Source organism: Lepidochelys kempii, chromosome 6 (genome assembly GCF_965140285.1).
Source record: "Lepidochelys kempii isolate rLepKem1 chromosome 6, rLepKem1.hap1, whole genome shotgun sequence".
Classification (NCBI taxonomy): domain Eukaryota; kingdom Metazoa; phylum Chordata; order Testudines; family Cheloniidae; genus Lepidochelys; species Lepidochelys kempii.
The window spans coordinates 15,931,759-15,952,328 of NC_136385.1; the positions used below are offsets into that span (position 1 = coordinate 15,931,759).

Genomic DNA, 20,570 nt, shown 5'->3' on the forward strand with positions numbered 1-20,570 from the left:
TGATATATGCCATCATGTGCCAGCAATGCCCCTCTGCCATTTACATTGGTCAAACTGGACAGTCTCTACGTAAAAGAATAAATGGACACAAATCAGATGTCAAGAATTATAACATTTATAAACCAGTCGGAGAACACTTCAATCTCTCTGGTCACGCAATCACAGACATGAAGGTCGCTATCTTAAAACAAAAAAACTTCAAATCCAGACTCCAGCGAGAAACTGCTGAATTGGAATTCATTTGCAAATTGGATACTATTAATTTAGGCTTAAATAGAGACTGGGAGTGGCTAAGTCATTATGCAAGGTAGCCTATTTCCCCTTGTTTTATCCTACCTCCCCCCCCCCGACGTTCTGGTTTAACTTGGATTTAAACTTGGAGAGTGGTCAGTTTGGATGAGCTATTGCCAGCAGTAGAGTGAGTTTGTGTGTGTGTGTCCCTGGGAAAAAAAAAAAGGGGGGGGTGAGAAAGCCTGGATTTGTGCTGGAAATGGCCCACCTTGATTATCATGTACATTGTAGGGAGAGTGGTCACTTTGGATGAGCTATTACCAGCAGGATAGTGAGTTTGTGTGTGTGTTTTTTGGAGGGGGGTGAGAGAACCTGGATTTGTGCAGGAAATGGCCCAACTTGATTATCATGCACATTGTGTAGAGAGTTGTCACTTTGGATGGGCTATTACCAGCAGGAGAGTGAATTTGTGTGTGGGGGGGTGGAGGGTGAGAAAACCTGGATTTGTGCTGGAAATGGCCCAACTTGATGATCACTTTAGATAAGCTATTACCAGCAGGACAGTGGGGTGGGAGGAGGTATTGTTTCATATTCTCTGTGTGTATATAAAGTCTGCTGCAGTTTCCACGGTATGCATCCGATGAAGTGAGCTGTAGCTCACGAAAGCTCATGCTCAAATAAATTGGTTAGTCTCTAAGGTGCCACAAGTACTCCTTTTCTTTTTGCGAATACAGACTAACACAGCTGTTACTCTGAAACAAATACTCCTGTTCCTTTTATGGATACAGACTAACACAGCTGCTACTCTGAAACCTGTCATTATGTTGGAAGTAAACAAATCAAACAGGTCAGGAGTGAGAAGTGTTGGCACAGAGGGAAATGGGGAGGGGCAAGGCTAGAATAGCAGTAGGGGCTCCCGGTCAGGAATGAGCAGTGCTGGCAGAAGGTACATCTCCCTTTTCACAGTGGTGGATTCCAATCTGAGTCATTCACCCCATCAAAGAGAAACTATTCACTCGAATGCTCTTATATTACTTCATTCTACTGGGGGTAAGATTACAGGACAGAGGGTGAGTGTGGGGTGGGGTCACTAGATCAATATGCGGTGTTGGGGATCTAGAGAAATGGAGACTCTCTGGGGTCAGGGTTCCATGGCAGTGTCCCGGGAATGGTGCTGTGTTCATGCCACAGAGGCCAGGGCCACCTGGTTGTTGGCCCTGTCGAAGACAACGTAGTACTGGCTGATGAAGACATCTCCAAGGATCCAGAGCTCTCCAGAGGGGGTAGGGAGGTCGATGCTTTCAAAGCCAGAGCTACAAGAACCAGAGTCCTGCACCAGGAAAAATAGGACATAATTACTGGGCAGGAACTTCAATGATCTCTTGAGTTATCATCCTGTAGAGCCTGCACATGCCTGTGCTTGTACCATCTTCGGCTGGACTCTCAGAGCTCCCAAGCTAAGGAGCATTAGGCTGGGTCAGGGCTTTGATGAGAGATCTCTATGGGCCCTAGGGAGTGGCACTGGTGAGTTGGTCCCCAATGTTTGGAGCTATTTAGATATCTAACCCCCACTCACCTACCTTTGTGGATTTGGGCCTAGGAACAGCTTCAGGCTAAGGGGTGCAAACTTTCAAATGGGAAGAAAAGCAAGGTCCTGACCACTTCTGTTCATGACACATCCCTTGGGGAGGCTAAGCGCGCTCTCTCCAGACTCCTGGCCAGATTCCAAAGGAAGCAATTACATTCTGCCACCAGAAATCCTGCTGTGATTATAAGTGGATTTGGGCTTCCCCACTGCCTGCTACCAGCTGGTGTTGCTGTGTGCTGTTAAAGCAGCTTGCCTGTTCCTCCCCAGAGGGAAGCAAACCTTTATCATGGGGAAGGAAACTCCTTCCTGATGCTCAGATGCCCATGCCCTGGAGCGCGAGGCAGTGATCTCTCTTGATCTAGCCTCCCAGCTTGGGTAGCTGCTCATTTAATTCTCTCCTAGCCCCGTAAGGCCCCTGCCCTGGTGATCTCCTATGGTGGCCAGCTTTACAGGCTGCCTCGCTGCTCTTGCGGTATGTCACTTTCACTGTGGGCCTGCCTTGATCTTGACCGTCCCTCCCACTGGAACTGTTTGTGAGAAGAGCTCTCTGCTGCCCCACTCTCATACTGGGGACAGAGTCTGAGCTGCATCTCAGTGATGCTCCTGCAGGCTCATGCCGGCTGTGCAGGGGGCAATTGCCAGCATGCTCAGTGCAATGGCCTCAGGCACAAGCCCTGGCTAAGAGGCCCCGAGGCAGCTTTCTCAGCAGAACACTCACATCAAGAATGTAGGCACTGGGGGGCACAGGGAACTCGATGCCATTGATGGTGAAGACGATGTTGGGCAGGCTGCTCATGGCACTGCAGCTGATCTGCAGGGAGGGAGGCAACACACGGAGGAAAGGTTAGACACGTCTCGGACACTAGGTTCTCCAATGAGAGATGGAGCATCACATCCGTGTGTAGCAGACACCTCTAGAAGCATCTCTCCCTCTCCCTGCCCTTACCGTGCCATCGCTGGTGCCGATGTAGGAGTTGATGTTGGAGATGCCAGAAGGGGGCCCAGCCAGCAGAGAAGTGCCAGTGTCAATGATAGCCCGGCAGCCACCAGAGCAAGCGATGGTCTCTCCGTTCATGGTGACGCTGCAAGAGAGAGAGTCGGGGGGAACGTTCCCAGTCACACTCCCGATTTCATTCCCACTCAGCCCACGAGCCAGCAGTGAGAGGCCTGTGGAGCTGCCTCACGATTCCCTTGCTACAACTGCCAAGAACTTTCCCCTAATGTTTTAGCTTCAACCTTCCTTGGCTATTGCCCATCACTCATCATCCTACATCCTTCTGGGACTGTGACCGATCTACCCTGGGTGTCACAAAGAGATGTCAAGGGGTTGTGACCATCCTGCCCTTTCCTTTATTGCTAAGCAGAGCTGGCCAGATGAAGGTTCCCGATGTGGATGAGGTGGAGAAACACTGATCTAACCTCCTCACTGGTGAGCCCCTTTCCTATAGCTCCAAGGAAGGTGTGATTCCTACTCCTTTGTCTCTCATCTTGTCTAGACTCTGCAAGTTGAGCTCCCACACACACACCTCCTATTGCCTGTCTCCTCAAGGTGGCACGATTGAGGGGAAGGGCCAAGGGGTGGGAGATACCTGTCCATGGTGATTTCCCAGTAAGTCTCAGCAGAGAGAGGGATCCAGTTCAGGCTCCCAGAGTAGTAAGATGAGTCAATGCCACCAAACATCACAAAGCTGCCGCTCTGCTCATCACTGGAGAAGGAAGAGAGGAGAGTCAAGGAAGATCCATGAATGGTCGGCTAACAAGACAATAGCAAATGCCCCATCTGTTAGAAAAGGACCACAGCTGGGCAGTGCTGGGGTAGAGTCATAGCTGGGCACATCAGCATCTAGTACAGAGAAAGGAAAGGATGGTTGGATGAGAGTGGCACCTCACCCCCTACTTTAATCTTACTTTGCCCTGTCTCTTGCTAGATTTCAAAAGCTAAGCATGATTGGACCTGCCCTAAAACTGGATGGGAGACCTTCAAGGAAAGGCCCAGGTGTTTGAGGCAGTGGTGTCAGTCACTCAGTAAAAAGAAAAGGAGTACTTGTGGCACCTTAGAGACTAACCAATTTATTTGAGCATAAGCTTTCGTGAGCTACAGCTCACTTCATCGGATGCATCGGAGCTGTAGCTCACGAAAGCTTATGCTCAAATAAATTGGTTAGTCTCTAAGGTGCCACAAGTACTCCTTTTCTTTTTGCGAATACAGACTAACACGGCTGTTACTCTGAAACCAGTCACTCAGTAGGTGCTGCTCTTCCCTCTGAGTCAGTACCAAGCAAATGGTTCTGTATGGTGCTAGAAGATGCTAAGTGAGGGAACCACGTTTGGGGGAATGTTTCCCCCAGGAGTCAGTGTAATACTGATGACCTACCTTGGCACTGGGCAGTGCTTGATATGGTCCTGATGCTTTAATGTAATCATTAGAGATAGTAGCGTTAATTTCTGCTCCCGAAAACTTGGGCCCAAATTGTGAAAGAAGCTTATTGGAACATCTCTGAGGGTGAGATTTTACCTGTAATCAGTTTCTTAATGTATTAGGCTTAGACTTGCGTGTTTTTGCTTTATTTTGCTTGATGACTGTCAAGGTTCCTTCCCCACTCTGAACTCTAGGGTACAGATGTGGGGACCTGCATGAAAACCTCCTAAGCTTATTTTTACCAGCTTAGGTTAAAACTTCCCCAAGATACAAACTATTTTACCTGTTGCCCTTGGACTTTCGCTGCCACCACCAAACGTTTAACCGGGTTTATTATTGGGAAAGAGCCATTTGGAAACGTCTTTCCCCCCAAAATCCTCACCAAAACGTTGCACCCCCCTTCCTGGGGAAGGTTTGATAAAAATCCTCACCAATTTGTATAGGTGACCACAGACCCAAACCCTTCGATCTTTAGAACAATGAAAAGAAGCATTCAGTTTCTTACAAGAAGAATGTTAATAGAAGAAAAAGTAAAAAGAATCACCTCTGTAAAATCAGGATGGTAAATACCTTACAGGGTAATTAGATTCAAAACATAGAGAATCCCTCTAGGCAAAACCTTAAGTTACAAAAAGACACAAAGACAGGAATATCCATTCCTGTCAGCACAGCTTATTTCCTCAGCCATTTAAAGAAATCAGAATCTAACGCATATGTAGCTAGATTACTTACTAAATTCTAAGACTCCATTCCTGTTCTGTCCCTGGCAAAAGCATCACACAGACAGACCCTTTGTTTCTCCCCCCTCCAGCTTTGAAAGTATCTTGTCTCCTCGTTGGTCATTTTGGTCAGGTGCCAGTGAGGTTATCCTAGCTTCTCAACCCTTTACAGGTGAAAGGGTTTTTCCTCTGGCCGGGAGGGATTTTAAAGGTGGTTACCCTTCCCTTTATATTTATGACACGCCCCCCCCAAATCACGGACAGGGTGAAACACTGCCTGGGATTTCTTCCTGGAGTTCTAGGAAAAAACAGAGTTAATAAGACACAGGCACCTCTAAATATACTACCAAGTATATAAAGACTAAGAATATTTTCCACATCTCAAGGATGATTTTAACCTGTTGATTCTGGGAAACTTTCACGGGAGAGTGCATCAGCCACTTTGTTAGAAGCTCCTAGATGTGTTGGATGTCGAAATCAAAATCTTGGAGAGCTAAACTCCACCGAATAAGTTTTTTGTTATTTCCCGTGGCGGTATGAAGCCACTGTAGCGCAGCATAGTCGGTTTGCAGGTGGAAACGCCGTCCCCAAATATATGGGCGTAGCTTTTCCAGAGCGTAGACAATAGCGTAACATTCTTTTTCAGTGACTGACCAGTTGCTTTCCCTCTCAGACAGCTTCTTGCTGAGAAACACTACAGGGTGGAATTCTTGATCAGGTCCGTTCTGCATTAAAACTGCTCCAACACCACACTCAGATGCATCTGTGATTACTAGGAACGATTTGTCAAAGTCTGGGACCCTGAGTACAGGGTCATACATGAGTGTCGCTTTAAGCTGGTTAAAGGCCTTCTGATACTCTTCGGTCCACTGCACGGAATTTGGCTGTTTCTTTTTGGTTAGGTCTATCAGGGGGGTGGTGATTTGGCTGTATTGCGGTACAAATAGTCTGTAATAACCGGCCAAGCCTAAGAAGGATTGAACCTGTTTCTTTGACTTTGGGACAGGCCACTTTTGGATAGCATCCACTTTGGCCTGTAGGGGGTTGATAGTTCCTTGACCCACCTGGTGTCCAAGGTAAATCACTCTGTCTAGGCCTGTTTCAGAGTAACAGCCGTGTTAGTCTGTATTCGCAAAAAGAAAAGGGGTACTTGTGGCACCTTAGAGACTAACCAATTTATTTGAGCATGAGCTTTCGTGAGCTACAGCTCACTTCATCGGATGCATACCGTGGAAACTGCAGAAGACATTATATACATACAGAGACCATGAAACAATACCTCCTCCCACCCCACTGTCCTGCTGGTAATAGCTTATCTAAAGTGATCATCAAGTTGGGCCATTTCCAGCACAAATCCAGGTTTTCTCACCCTCCGCCCCCCCACACACAAACTCACTCTCCTGCTGGTAATAGCCCATCCAAAGTGACCACTCTCTTCACAATGTCTAGGCCTATTTAACACTTCTTAGCCTTAACAGTTAGTCCTGCCTCCCTTATGCGCTCAAAGACTTTTTGTAGATGTTCCAGGTGTTCTGCCCAGGAATCCGAAAATATGGCCACATCGTCAAGGTAGGCGACTGCATATTCTCCTAATCCCGCTAGGAGACCATCTACAAGTCTTTGGAAGGTGGCGGGTGCATTCCGCAGCCCGAAAGGGAGTACATTAAATTCATGCAGCCCGACATGGGTGGTGAAGGCTGACCTTTCCTTGGTGGATTCATCTAGCGGTACCTGCCAGTACCCCTTGGCCTATCCCAGTTTCTCTAATAGTTCATCTGTGCGTGGCATTGGATAGTTGTCTGGGTGAGTTACAGCATTTAGCTTATGGTAGTCCACACAAAAACGTATCTCCCCATCTGGTTTGGGAACTAGAACCACTGGAGATGCCCATGCACTGCCAGAGGGGCGGATTACACCCATCTGTAACTTATCCTGGATCTCCCGTTCTATAGCAGTTTTAGCTTGAGGAGACACCCGGTAAGGTTGGACTTTAATTGGGTGAGCATTACCTGTGTCAATGGAGTGGTATGCCCGTTCAGTCAGTCCTGGGGTGGCTGAGAACGTCAGCGCGTAGCTAGCGCACAGCTCCTGGATCTGCTGTTGCTGCATACGCCAAAGGGTCATGGAGAGGTTCACCTCTTCCACGCCACCAGCACTTTTCCCTTCGTAGTAGACACCTTCAGGCCACTCAGCGTCATCTCCTCCCTGGGCTGTAAACTGACAAATCTTTAATTCTCGGGAATAAAAGGGCTTAGAGAATTAATATGGTATACCTTAGGCTTTCGGTTGGAGGAGGGGAATGCTATGAGATAATTAAGAGTTCCCAGGTGCTCCTGGACCGTGAATGGCTCTTCCCACGACGCTTCCATTTTATGGGCCTGAAGCACCTTTAAAACCATGACCTGGTCTCCTACTTTGAAGGAATGCTCTCTGGCATGTTTATCATACCAGGCTTTTTGCTCTTTTTGAGCATCCTGTAGGTTTTCTTTAGCAAGGGCTAAAGAGGTTCAGAGGGTGTTTTGTAGGTTGGTTGCAAAGTCCAGAATGTTAGTTCCTGGAGAAGGTGTAAATCCCTCCCATTGCTGCTTCACCAACTGTAATGGCCCCTTAACCTCGCGGCCATATACAAGTTCAAATGGTGAAAACCCTAAACTGGGATGTGGTGCAGCTTTGTAGGCAAAGAGCAACTGCTGCAACACTAGGTCCCAATCATTGGAGTGTTCATTTACGAATTTATGTATCATGGCCCGCAAAGTTCCATTAAACTTCTCCACCATGTCATTTGTTTGATGGTGGTAAGGAGTGGCAACCAAGTGGTTTACCCCATGAGCTTCCCAAAGGCTTTCCATAGTTCCTGCCAGGAAATTAGTTCCTGCATCTGTGAGGATGTCAGAGGGCCAACCTACCCTGGCAACAATGTCTGTTAATGCCTGGCACACACTTTTAGCCCTGGTGTTGCTCAGAGCTACTGCTTCTGGCCATCGGGTGGCAAAATCCATGAAAGTCAGTATGTACTGCTTTCCTCTGGGTGTCTTTTTCGGAAAAGGACCCAGAATATCCACAGCTACTCGCTGAAATGGAACTTCAATGATGAGGAGCGGCTGGAGAGGGGCTTTGCCCTGGTCTTGGGGTTTTCCCACTTTTTGGCATACCTCACAAGACCGGACATAGGTAGAAACATCCTTGCCCATTCCCTCCCAGTGGAATGACCTCCCCAACCGGTCTTTGGTCCTGTTCACCCCAGCCTGGCCACTAGGATGATCATGGGCTAAGCTCAAGAGCTTGACCCGGTACTTAGTTGGAACTACCAACTGTCTTTGAGGATGCCAGTCTTCCTGGTGTCCACCAGAAAGAGTTTCCTTGTATAAAAGTCCTCTTTCTACAACAAACCGGGATCGATTAGAAGAGCTGAGAGGCAGGGGGTTGCTCCGTGCCACCATCCAAGCTCTCTGGAGGCTTTCATCTGCTTCCTGCTCGGTCTGGAACTGTTCCCTTGATGCTGGAGACATCAGTTCCTCATTGGATTGTGGACTTAGGCTTGGTCCCTCTGGAAGCGATGTAGGGGATGGGGCTGTTTCCGTTGACTGTGAACCGCTCTCCGCTAGTGCACTATGTTGGGGTTCAGGCTCCGGCTGAGCCTCTTGTGTAGGGTTATCGGCTGCTGCCGGTTCAGGTTCAGTGGGGCCCTCTGGTGTTGGGATTGCAAGTACTGGGTTCAGTGCTGGCATGGGTCTGGTGTTGGTTGTTCCGCCGGTTCCGGTTCTGGGACTGGCTCTGTCTGGGTCTCTGGGACTGGATCCACTACTGCTGTTGCAGACATTGGCCTGGGGTCTGGGTCCATCACCTCTGACCGGGTCCTGGTAGAAGTTTCCAGAACAGAGCTAGGTGTGACAGCTTGTTTAGTCTGGCTGTGGGTGACCATTCCCACCCTCTTGGCTGACTTCACATGATTGGCCAAGTCTTCTGCCAACAGCATGGGGATGGGATAATCATCATAGACTGCAAAAGTCCACGTTCCTGACCAGCCCTTGTGCTGGACAGGCAACTTGGCTGTAGGCAAATTGAAAGAGTTGGTCTTGAAGGGTTGAATCGTCACTTGGATCTCTGGATTGATTAAATTGGGGTCCACTAAGGAAGCATGGATAGCTGACACTTGTGCTCCGGTGTCCCTCCACGTGGAGGGACCTTCTTCCCGCCCACACTCACAGTTTCCCTCCGCTCCAAGGGTATCTGGGAGGTATCTGGGCCTGAGGACCTCTGGTGTGATTCCGATGCAATGAATCATAGAATCATAGAATATCAGGGTTGGAAGGGACCTCAGGAGGTCATCTAGTCCAACCCCCTGCTCAAAAGCAGGACCCATCCCCAATTAAATCAATGAACTGTAATCTGTTGGAGTTCTTGGGGCAGTTGGCCTTTACATGCCCCGGCTCGTTGCATTTAAAACGTCATCCAGCTGACGGGTCATTGGGGCGAGGTGGGTTTCTGGAGAATGGTGTGGCAGGACGATAAGGTGTCTGGAGGGTTCCTTGTGGGGTAGGTGGAGCGTTGGGCTGCCTCCGGTAGTAGGGTGTGGTCTGAGGTTGTCCCTTCTGGTATCCGTTCCAACTGCGACCAGTTTTTTTCTTCTCTGCCACCTCCACCCATTTGGCTCCAATCTCCCCCGCCTCGATTACAGTTTTGGGCTTCCCATCTAGGATGTATCTTTCTATTTCCTCAGGAACACCCCCTAAGAACTGTTCCATTTGCATTAGGAAGGGCAAATCTGCTGGAGATTTAACAGCATCCCAATGTTTCACAATGTGGTAGGCATGTTGGGTAAATGACATGTCCGGGTTTCCACCTTAGGGCTCTGAACCGCCGATGGGAATGCTCGGGGGTTAGCCCCATTCTGACTCTCACCTTGGTTTTAAACAGTTCATACTGGTTCATTTGTTCCTTAGGCATTTCAGCCGCCACCTCAGCTAAGGGTCCACTGAGCTGCGGCCTCAGCTCTACCATGTATTGGTCTGTAGAGATGTTGTACCCAAGGCAGGCCCTTTCGAAGTGTTCTAAGAAGGCCTCGGTATCATCGCCTGCCTTGTAGGTGGGGAACTTTCTGGGATGGGCAGTGGTACCTGGACAAGAATTGCTAGGGTTTGTTGATATATTCTGCTGAGCCTTTGCATTCTCCATCTCCAGTGCATGCTTGCTCTCTTTTTCCTTTGCCTCCAGTTCTTTGTCCTTCGCCTCCATTTCCCTCCTGTGGGCAGCCTCCATTTCTTTTTCCCTGGCTGCATGTGCATCCATCTCCATTCGCATGAGTTCTATCCATCTTTCATATTCCTATTGTTTTTCCTCAGCCTCCAATCTGGCTAATTCCAGGTTTTGTTGAACCGTGGAGTCTGTAATCCTAACCTCTCTGTTTTTAACTAACTTTACACCCAAGAGTTAGAAAGAAAGAAAAAACTTGGCTTGTAAAATTTTGCTGTGCTGTAATATGATACCTATATTCTCTGATAGTGATTGTCAGCCTACAGAGGAATCCTAAAAAAAAAAACCCTCACACCTTTGTCTCCAGGCAAATAGGCAGAAAACCCCTCTAGTTGCTCTTAGGTAAAAAAACAACTTCAGGTCTGTGAAGACTTGTGAATTTCCCTGCAGAAGGTTAACTACCCTGTCTTTAGGTAAAGAAAACTCCAGCTCACAAAAGACAATTCCCTTTTGTCTCTGCTTTGGCCCCAAAGCAGAGAAAAAGAACTCCAACTACTTCCAGTTGGAAACCTGCTTTCCAGCAGCCCAAAGGAAAAAAAAATCCCTTTTAAAATCTGTGTTTCTGGTTCAAAAAATCTCAAATTGATCTCAAAATGATTTCAAGTTGATCCCACTGCTCTGCTACCATGTCAAGATTCCTTCCCCACTCTGAACTCTTGGGTACAGATGTGGGGACCTGCATGAAACCTCCAAAGCTTACTTATAACAGCTTAGGTTAAAACTTCCCCAAGGTAACTATTTTACTATTTTACCTTTTGCCTATTTTACTATTTAAAACTATTTTACCTTTTGCCCTTGGACTTTCGCTGCCACCACCAAATGTCTAACCGGGTTTACTATTGGGAAAGAGCCATTTGGAAACGTCTTTCCCCCAAAATCCTCACCAAAGCCTTGCACCCCCCTTCCTGGGGAAGATTTGATAAAAGTCCTCACCAATTTGCATAGGTGACCACAGACCCAAACCCTTGGATCTTAAGAACAATGAAAAGAAGCATTCAGTTTCTTACAAGAAGAATTTTAATAGAAGAAAAAGTAAAAAAGAATCACCTCTGTAAAATCAGGATGGTAAATACCTTACAGGGTAATTAGATTCAAAACATAGAGAATCCCTCTTGGCAAAACCTTAAGTTACAAAAAAGACACACAGACAGAAATAGTCATTCTATTCAGCACAATTCTTTTCTCAGCCATTTAAAGAAATCATAATCTAACACATACCTAGCTAGATTACTTACTAAAGTTCTAAGACTCCATTCCTGGTCTATCCCCGGCAAAAGCAGCATATAGACAGAAACAGACCCTTTGTTTCTCTCCCTCCTCCCAGCTTTTGAAAGTATCTTGTCTCCTCATTGGTCATTTTGGTCAGGTGCCAGCGAGGTTACCTTTAGCTTCTTAACCCTTTACAGGTGAGAGGATTTTTCCTCTGGCCAGGAGGGATTTTAAAGGGGTTTACCCTTCCCTTTATATTTATGACAGCTGCTTTTGGGCAATTCTAATGCAAACATTGCAGGGGTCACTCAGTGTGAGAGGCACTATACGAACGTGAGTCTCACTGCAGTAGATGGGCTGTTTCCAGCCTTGACTTACGAGCTCAGGTAAACAGAGAAGAGGTCCTGGGACACCAAACCCTCATTCATCATGTTGTCGAAGACGGGCGTAGCTCCAGAAGAGGCGATGCTTGGGAAGGCCAGACCCAGGATCCCATCAAATTCGGAGTACTCAAAGGCTGTGCCGGGCTCAGTTTCACTCAGGCCAAAGATCTGTTTGGTGTCCACAATGCCTCCAATCTTGGGGGAGGGATGGAGACAATCAGACACATGCTATACCCGAGGAGAAGCTGCTAAGTCCTACCAGAGGGAACTTCATGGGTGGGAAGTTTTCAGAAGCTGAACTCTGCTCTCCCCCACATATGGGAACAGCCTAAGAATGACTGGGTTACGTGCGTAGGCGCTAATGGGTCTGACTTTGATTTCATTCTTTGTGGAGTCGTTCAGCTGAAGTGGGCAGTTATCAGCATGAGATCAGAATGAGGCCCCAGCATTAAGAATAGTGTCAATGGGTATTATATGTATGAACAATCCTATAAAGCCCCTTTGATCACCTAGGATTTCGCAGTTGTTCCTATTCTGGATGCCACACTCACTCCACACTTCAAGCCAACAGCAGAGAGAAAACTGAGATCCTCCTGCTCTAAAAGCCTCCCTGCCATACAAAGGCACTAACTGTATACAGCAGAGCAGCTCTGTTCCATACAGTAGGGAGCAGTGGTGCTGTACACCCTACCCTCTTCAATAGGAGTCAACATATGAGCTGCACTCTGCTTGTAAGTGGGTAAAATAGAGCGAGCATGATACAAAAATGCAGATGATCTCTGGCTTGCTCTTGTGTCTTCCACCTCTTTCTCTGGCTTTATCTCCTCTCTTCTCTACTCTTCTCTATCCCCCTCTCCCGGTTCACTCCATGTGGAATTCCTCTTTAGATTCCCAGATGCGTCCTGTCCTTATAACTCCCTATCTTGATCCTTTCTTGTGATTTACCTGGACGGTGTCATACGCCAGGAATCCGGTCATGCTGCCACTGCCATACTGGATGGAGAGACTCTCATTAGTGGCCTCATAGGTGGAGGAGTCTGATGGGTTGAATTGGTTGTGGTTTGCTGCAAGTACAGAAAAGTCAGATGGTCACAGACGGACACTTGTAACTCTCCCCATGTGTTGTATAGAGAGCCTGGATGCCTAAACAGGCTATGAATTCCTTAGTGGGGACAGGATGCTGAAGAGTCAAGCATTGCAGCGCTCAGCATTACCACACCTAAGTGCCTTTGTGGATCTAGCTTCGGGTCTGACTAGGGCCTGTTTTCCCTCTGACACCATGCAACACGTGGAGGGATAATGGAGGGAGACCTACTGCTCTCTGGCTTCTGAGGTGGATAAAAATAGATGATTTTAAAAATCCTATTTAAAATTAACCTTGACATTAGGACAACATATGTTAAGGTCTAAACTTACTAAAATCCACTAAAATCATCTAAATTACATACAAATGTTACTATTAAGCAGTGCATGTTCTCTGCCTTTAAAGAAAGTCAGTGGAACTGGAGGAATTTCAGTGCTCTCATAATCTGGAAACACAATTTCTTCAAGTGCTAAACAAGCTTTTGACAGCAGTAGGCTCTTCTGCAAGTGCAAAGAGAATACTTTCTTTATATCCGTTTATTAACTAGTTCAGTTCATGGACTAGTTCATTCCAATTTAAGAAACTAATTGGAAATTGAAAAGTGGGAATGCTTGTTTTCCTCTTCCAATCTCTGAGTAAAAACTAGGTGCGAGAGGATGAGCTCTGCAAGTTCTAAAATCAGAAAACGCTGATCAGAAACAATCAGTTCAATTCATTAACTACAGATAACACTTCCTTTGTTTCATAAATCTGTTATTTTTAAATGCAAAACATGTTTTGATAAATTTTTCTTTCTTATGTATCCAGCCCATTCAAAGGAGTTTTAACTAATTTTTTTTAAAAGCTGGATTTTGCATTTTAAAGTGAATTCCAATTTCCATGCAAATTGAGTTTGACACAAATCAAAAAGTAATTACATAGTGAATAAGAAATGCATCCCTCACCATTCTCTAAAATAATTGAAAAAAGTACAAATTATTTATCTGAATAATTGTATATTAAGCTATATAATTGCGTAAATAAATGTGCATTGCCAACCTTCCTGGTTTCGCCAGGAGTCTCGCAGAATCAGGCCCTATCTCCTGGAGGCTACTGAAGCCGATCCGGGAGATTTTAGGCCGCTAAAAGTCCGGCGGCACAGCAGGGCTAAGACAGCCTCCCTGCCTGTCCTGGCCCTGTGCTGCTTCCAGAAGCAGCCAGCATGTTCCTGAGGCCCCTGACAGAGAGGTGGGGGGTTTCTATGCGCTCCCCACACCTCCAGCACTAACTCTGCAGCTCCCATTGGCCAGGAACTGCAGCCGATGGGAGCTGCGGCTTTGGTGCCTGCAGGCAAGGGCAGCGGGCAGAGCCCCTCTCCCCCTCCCCCTCCCCAGGGCCATGCTGGCTTCTTCCAGGAGCAGCGTGGGACCAGGGCAGGCAGAGAGCCTGCCTTAGCCCTGCTGCACCACCGTGCGGGAGCCAGCTGAGGTAAGCGCCTCCTGTCCGGATCCTGCACCCTACACCCCAAACCCCTGCCCCAGCCCTGAGCCCCCTCCCGCACCCAAACACCCTCCCAGAGCCTGCACCCCATATCCCCTCCTCCACCCCGACCCCCAGCCCTGAGCCCCCTCCCGCACCCAAACACCCTGCCAGAGCCTGCACCCCATATCCCCTCCTCCACCCCGACCCCCAGCCCTGAGCCCCCTCCCTCACCGAAACTCCCTCCCAAAGCCTGCATCCTGCACCCCTACCCCAGCCCAGAGCCCCCTCCTGCACCCAAACTCCTTCCCAGAGCCCACGCCCCTCACCCCCTACTGCACCCCAATCGCCTGCCCTAGGCTTAGCCCAGAGCCCCCTCCCACACTCCCAAACCCTCAGCCCCAACCCAGAGCCTGCACCCCAATCCCCCTGCCCCAGCCTGGTGAAAGTGAGAGAGGGTTGGGGAGAGTGAACGACAGAGGGAGGAGGGATGGTGTGAGTAGGATGGGGCCTCAACATGTTTATAGTGGTAACAAACCAGTGAGAATCAACTTCCTTTAGAAAAATAACTAAAAAGTACAAATGCAAAGCAAGATTAAAATCAATTATTTCAATTAAGGTTCTTCCTCACTAATGTAAATCTCTATGATTTCAATCAACCTGCCCAGCTGGAATGTCAAGGCAAGAGGCATTACAGGTGACTTACTGCAGGCTGTGCTGGAGCAGTACACGGAGGGCACCCACAGGTTGGAAGAGCCGGTGTCGAAGAGGACAGAGAACTCCTGGGCTGGGGTACCAATGGAGATGGTTCCATAATACTCGATCTGCCAAAGCAGGACAAAGAACGATGTAAAGAGAGGGAACCATTGCCATCCAAGGGCTAGATCCTCAGCTGGTGTAAACCCTTATAGCTACCCAAGCTGATTTACACCAGCTGAGGGTCTGGGCTATGGTGCCCTCGCTACAGGCTCAGCCTGACCTGGTATTCCTCTGCCATCACTTTGCCAAGCATGGCTCCTAGCACCTACTGGCATCTGAGGCACAGAGTCATTTAGCCCTAGTCCCCATAAATAACAGTGTGTGAGAGGGGGCGTTGAGTAGGGGGGAGCCAGCAGACCCTGGGAGTGCTGTTCCCAGTGCTCTTCTTAATCCCATCTGTCATAAAAATAAAAGGAAAGGTAACCACCTTTCCGTATACAGTGCTATAAAATCCCTCCTGGCCAGAGGCAAAACCCTTTCACCTCTAAAGGGTTAAGAAGCTAAGATAACCTTGCTGGCACCTGACCAAAATGACCAATGAGGAAACAAGATACTTTCAAATCGGGATGGGGGGAAACAAAGGGTTCATCTGTCTGGGTGATTCTGTTGCGGGGAACAGATCAGGAATGCAGTCTCAGAGCTTCTGTTAGTTAGTAAGTAATCTAGCTAGAAATGCGTTAGATTTCCTTTTGTTAAATGGCTGGTAAAATAAGCTGTGCGGGATGGAAGGTATATTCCTGTTTTTTTGTCTTTTCGTAACTTAAAGTTTTGCCTAGAGGAATTCTCTATGTTTTGAATCTGATTACCCTGTAAGGTATTTACCATCCTGATTTTACAGAGGTGATTCTTTTACATTTTCTTTAATTAAAATTCTTCTTTTAAGAACCTGATTGATTTTTCATTGTTTTTAAGATCCAAGGGTTTTGGGTCTGTGTTCACCTGTACAAATTGGTGAGGATTTTTAACAAGCCTCCCCCAGGAAAGGGGGTGTAGGGCTTGGGGGGATATTTTGGGGGAAGATGTCTCCAAGTGGGCTCTCTCCCTGTTCTTTGTTTAACACGCTTGGTGGTGGCAGCATACGGTTCAAGGACAAGGCCTTGAGGAAGTTTTAACTTAAGCTGGTAAAAATAAGCTTCGGGGGTCTTTCATGCAGATCCCCACATCTGTACCCTAGAGTTCAGAGTGGCAAAGGAATCTTGACACCATCCAATCAGGGCTGGGTGGCCCAGCACAGGTTCTTGGCAGCAGCAAGATGAGAGCTTGGTTGGAAGCACATGGGTAAGGGAGTGTGTTGGGGCACTTTTGGGAGGAGGAGAGATCAGCTCTTGGCAGAGGAGTGGGAAGCTTTGATGAGGAGAGGGAGGCTACAAGACCTGCTCTCCTGCCATACTCACATCCATGTAGTTTGTTAGGGGCTCACTGGCATCCTCGTTGGCCAGGCTGGGGAAATACTTGGAGGCTGGGTTGTAAGGGTGTTTCTTCAGGAAATCCTCCAGCAAGCCATGTTCCTTAAGGTTCTGCCTCAGGGATTTCATCTTCTTCAGGGAGACCCTAATCAACAGGGGTGGGGAGAGAGACTGATCAGTAACAAATAAGCAGTAGTCAGGGAATACTGTGCAATCCAGCTTTTACATTGCACTGAGACCCCTTAGTAAACCTAGGATTATCAAAGGAGTGTAAAGGAGTTGGGGTCCCAGTGCACTGAAAGTCAATGGGAGTTGGGCACATAATTCCCATAGGACCCTTGGAAAATTCCAGCACATGTGTACTAGAGATGACAGAGAGATGACCCAGCGGAAATAGACAAGATGGACAAGGGAAGTATTATCAGCCGCCTTGACTCCGTTGACCACACTGTTCTGCTTGAAATCACGTTCTCCCTTGGCTTCCATGTCTCTCTACTCTCATGGTTCTCCCTCCTATATCTGTAATCACTCTTTGATGTCTTTTAGTGGATCCACCCTTCAACTTTCTGGAAGGATTCTCTGTCCCTGTCTGTTATCCTTCTATCCCTTATCTCTGTGCAATCTTATCCACAAACATAAATTCCACTACTATATCTATACCGATAACTCACAAATCTACCGCCCTCGGCTAGACCTGTCTCCTCATGTCCAAACTGAAATCTTGGCCTTGTACGCCAGGCTTGATGGGAGTAATTGAACATGGGGGAAGCCTCATTTTTTGGGAGACAGGATTAGAGAGGTTAATAGATCAGTCGACTGAACACAGAATGTCTGTGCTAACCAGGACAGGTAAGTGGGTGGTAAGCCAAGAGAGAATGGCTGAACTAGCCAATATAAGGCAGGGAACATCAAGGGAATCATTTACAAAGTACAAGGTAACAATGGACAAGATAAGATGGGAACATAAAGATGCGTAAGTCGCACATGGCCTGGATAGAGCATGCTGTACAGGGATTGGTTCCTACAAAGTAACCAAGCCAATCCCCAAATGTGTGATACACAGTAAATGCAATGAATGTGATGTGTAAATGTATGTAAAGGAAGCAGGGTTATTTGTGTAACTCTGGATCCTTGATGCACCCTGCATCCACCCCCTGCAGATGAGTCAGATCAGCCCAGCATAGCTTTACAGTATGCCAACTGAAGACACCTGAGTGAGGAAATACGGAGTCAAACGGAATGCTTGAGGAGCATGACTAAAACAGAGCTCCTAATCTTCCTCCTCCCATCAAGCCCTCCCCCACTATCTCTTTCCTTGATCACTGTCGGCAACCACCCCATCCTGCCTCTCACGCAGGCCATAACCTGAGGTCATCTTCAACATGGACTTTTCTCTAGCTCCTCACATCTGGGTTATGTTTAAATCTTGCCAAATCTTCTTGCATAAGCTCTCTGAGATGCAGCCTTTCCTTCAGACAACTATAGCTCTCGTCCCAGCTCTCCTCATTTCATGCCTCAGTTGCTGCAACATTCTTTTCCCTGGCTTTGACAAATGTCGTCTTGCCCTACTCATGCACGTTCAGAATGCTGCTGCAAAGATAATTTTCCTAGTGTGTCACTTTGACCACGTGCGATGGCGTGTCCTCCCAACACTCCCCTTGAAGGGGTTAAGGTAGGCCAGAGGGGCCAATTAACCTATTAGGCGGCAAGCTGGGGGAAATTAAAGCTGAGCGAAAAGCCCTAATTAGAAGAAGCCCACCTGTGCAGGAACAGGCAGGGCTTCCATAAAGCTGGGGAGCAGACAGCAGAAGGGGGCTGCAGGGAAATAGGCTGCAGTCTCTCCCTGGGAGAAGGGCGGCATGTTTTGAAACTACAGAGGCAGGTAGCCTCCCTGGGAAGAGGAAGTTGGGAGGCTGGCCAACCCAGAGAGGGGTGGAAGCCAGATAGGTAGGAAAGGCTTAGGGAAAGTGGCAGCAAAGATCTTGGCTGCTGATTAGAGGGTCCCTGAGCTGGAACCCAGAGTAGAGAATGGGTCCAGGTTCCCCTAAGAGCCACTGGGGAAGTGGCACCAGCTGTGCAGAGAATGGAAAGACTGCCTGAGCCTAAGAAGGGATATAAGAAGGGACTGGGATACCCCAGAAGGGGAAGCCACATCGTGACCTGGACAGATGGCCAAGTCACGAGGAGGCAGCAGCCGTAGTTCCTGGAGTGACAGAGGGTCTGCAGACCAAGAGGAAGCAACAAAGAGATGGAGTGCAAGGGGTGTAGGCCTCACAGATCTAATCCCCAGAGAGGCCAGGAAGAGTTACTATCCAGCAGTCAGTAGAGCATCCTCTGACACCATGAAAGTCCTCTCTTTGCATCCCTCCATCTCATCAGGCATAAGCTGCTTGTCTTTACTTTCAAGGCCCTTCACACTCAAACAATCCCACCCTACCTCTCATCCCTCATTTGCTATCAAGCTATCGATACTCGCCTCCCATTGGCCCATGATGCCAGCCTCCACTGCCCACTTGGAAAATTTCCAATCAAGCATCTTCATGCTTCCCCCGACCTGCCCCCTACGGTTGGGAGGTCCTCCCAGAGCCGTCCTTACCCATATGCAAAGTACGCAGCTGCGTAGGGCACCAGGAAATTTGGGGCACCAAATTTCCTGGTGCCCTACACAGCTGTGTGCTGCTCCAGCCCCTGCTCTGCCTCTTCCACATGGCCCCTGCCCCTACTCTGCCCCAGCCCCGCCCCCACTCCAGCCAGCCCTTCCCCTGAGGACTGTAGGATGGGTCGGGCTCCCTGCACTCACTGGCAGCAGTAAGTAGAGTGACCCAGCCCCAGCCTGCAGAGCAGGCTGGGGCCGGGTCATTCCACTTCCCGCAGGATGCGGGGGGGGCGGCTGCATAGGGCACCAAAATGGCTAGGGATGGCCCTGGGTCCTCCCCATAAACATCTGCAAAGCTACCTCACTGTCCTCCTTCAAATCCCTCCTTAAAACCTCTCTTCTGTCAAGATGCCTATGAAAAACCCAACATGAATAAAAGTTTGGCTGCTGGTATGCAGAGACCACTGTCCCTCATGTACTTGTACTCCCCTATCGGCCTGTCTGTATCCATCTGTCATCTCTTCTCTAATTCTAAGGTTGTTATCTACTTAGCGAAGGGACAGTCTTCCAGTGCCTAGCACAATGGAGTTCTGATCCATGACTTGTGGGTCCTACATGCTGTGATAATACAAATAATAAACACTAATATTATCACAGAGAACTGATCCCCAGAGAGAGACTCTGTCACTTGCCCATGGTCACAGAGGGGGTCTGTATTAGAGACAGAAATTAATCCAGATCTCTCAAGTGCCACTCCAGTGCCTTCACCACAAGACCTGCCTTCCTCATTCCTCCGCTAGAACACAAAGCTAAGGGGTAGTTCCCAACTGCTTCCTATACATGAATGGAGAGTACAGAAGAGAATGAGAGAAGTGCAGACACTCCACTTGATAATCACACATTGCTATGTAGAAAGCTGAGTTCAGCAGCCCAAAGTGGTGTGTTCCCACAATACTCACTTTGTCACCTGGCACTGAGAGAGCGCCACCAAACTCAGGAGCAGAAGCCACTTCATGATGTTTTCTGAAACGCAAGCTAGTGGTGATGATAGGAGAATGTAGAGAAATGCCTGGGTGCTGCTTCTTATAAACACACAGCTCAGAGCTTTTCTTATCGAATTAATAACCCTGATAAGAAATGTAAACCTTCCTGATAAGATCTTCCAGAATGTCCTTTAACAAAATTTTGGAGAACACTAAAAGTCCATAGATTTCCACCTTCACTTGTCTGTGACCCGAAAATGGGGCATCATCTAAAGGGAAGGTGTGAGAGTTCAGGGATGTCTAAGCTTTGAAAAGCAATGCCTATGGGTTGTTTTAAAGAATGGGACAGAAGGCACAGAAGGATTGAATGGGATACGAATACATTCACTGCTTGGTTCTTCATTTCAGTCTGGCCAAATGTTGTGAGAGTGGGTACCTCGATGGGATTGGAGCCTTCCACACTTTGGGCACCAGTTACAATA

The 20,570-nt window shown here is 47.9% G+C and overlaps 1 protein-coding gene across 1 annotated transcript; it reads right to left on the bottom strand.

Moving 5' to 3' along the window:
- Positions 1–1,411: 1,411 nt before the first annotated feature.
- LOC140913806 (pepsin A-2/A-3) lies at positions 1,412–20,120 on the bottom strand. Its single transcript, XM_073350603.1, has 9 exons — positions 20,065–20,120; positions 16,498–16,654; positions 15,051–15,168; positions 12,748–12,866; positions 11,798–11,997; positions 3,409–3,525; positions 2,760–2,901; positions 2,538–2,630; positions 1,412–1,561 (listed from the first exon to the last, which is right to left on the bottom strand). The coding sequence occupies exons 1-9, from the start codon at positions 20,118–20,120 to the stop codon at positions 1,412–1,414; spliced, it is 1,152 nt and encodes a 383-aa protein (XP_073206704.1).
- Positions 20,121–20,570: the final 450 nt, after the last annotated feature.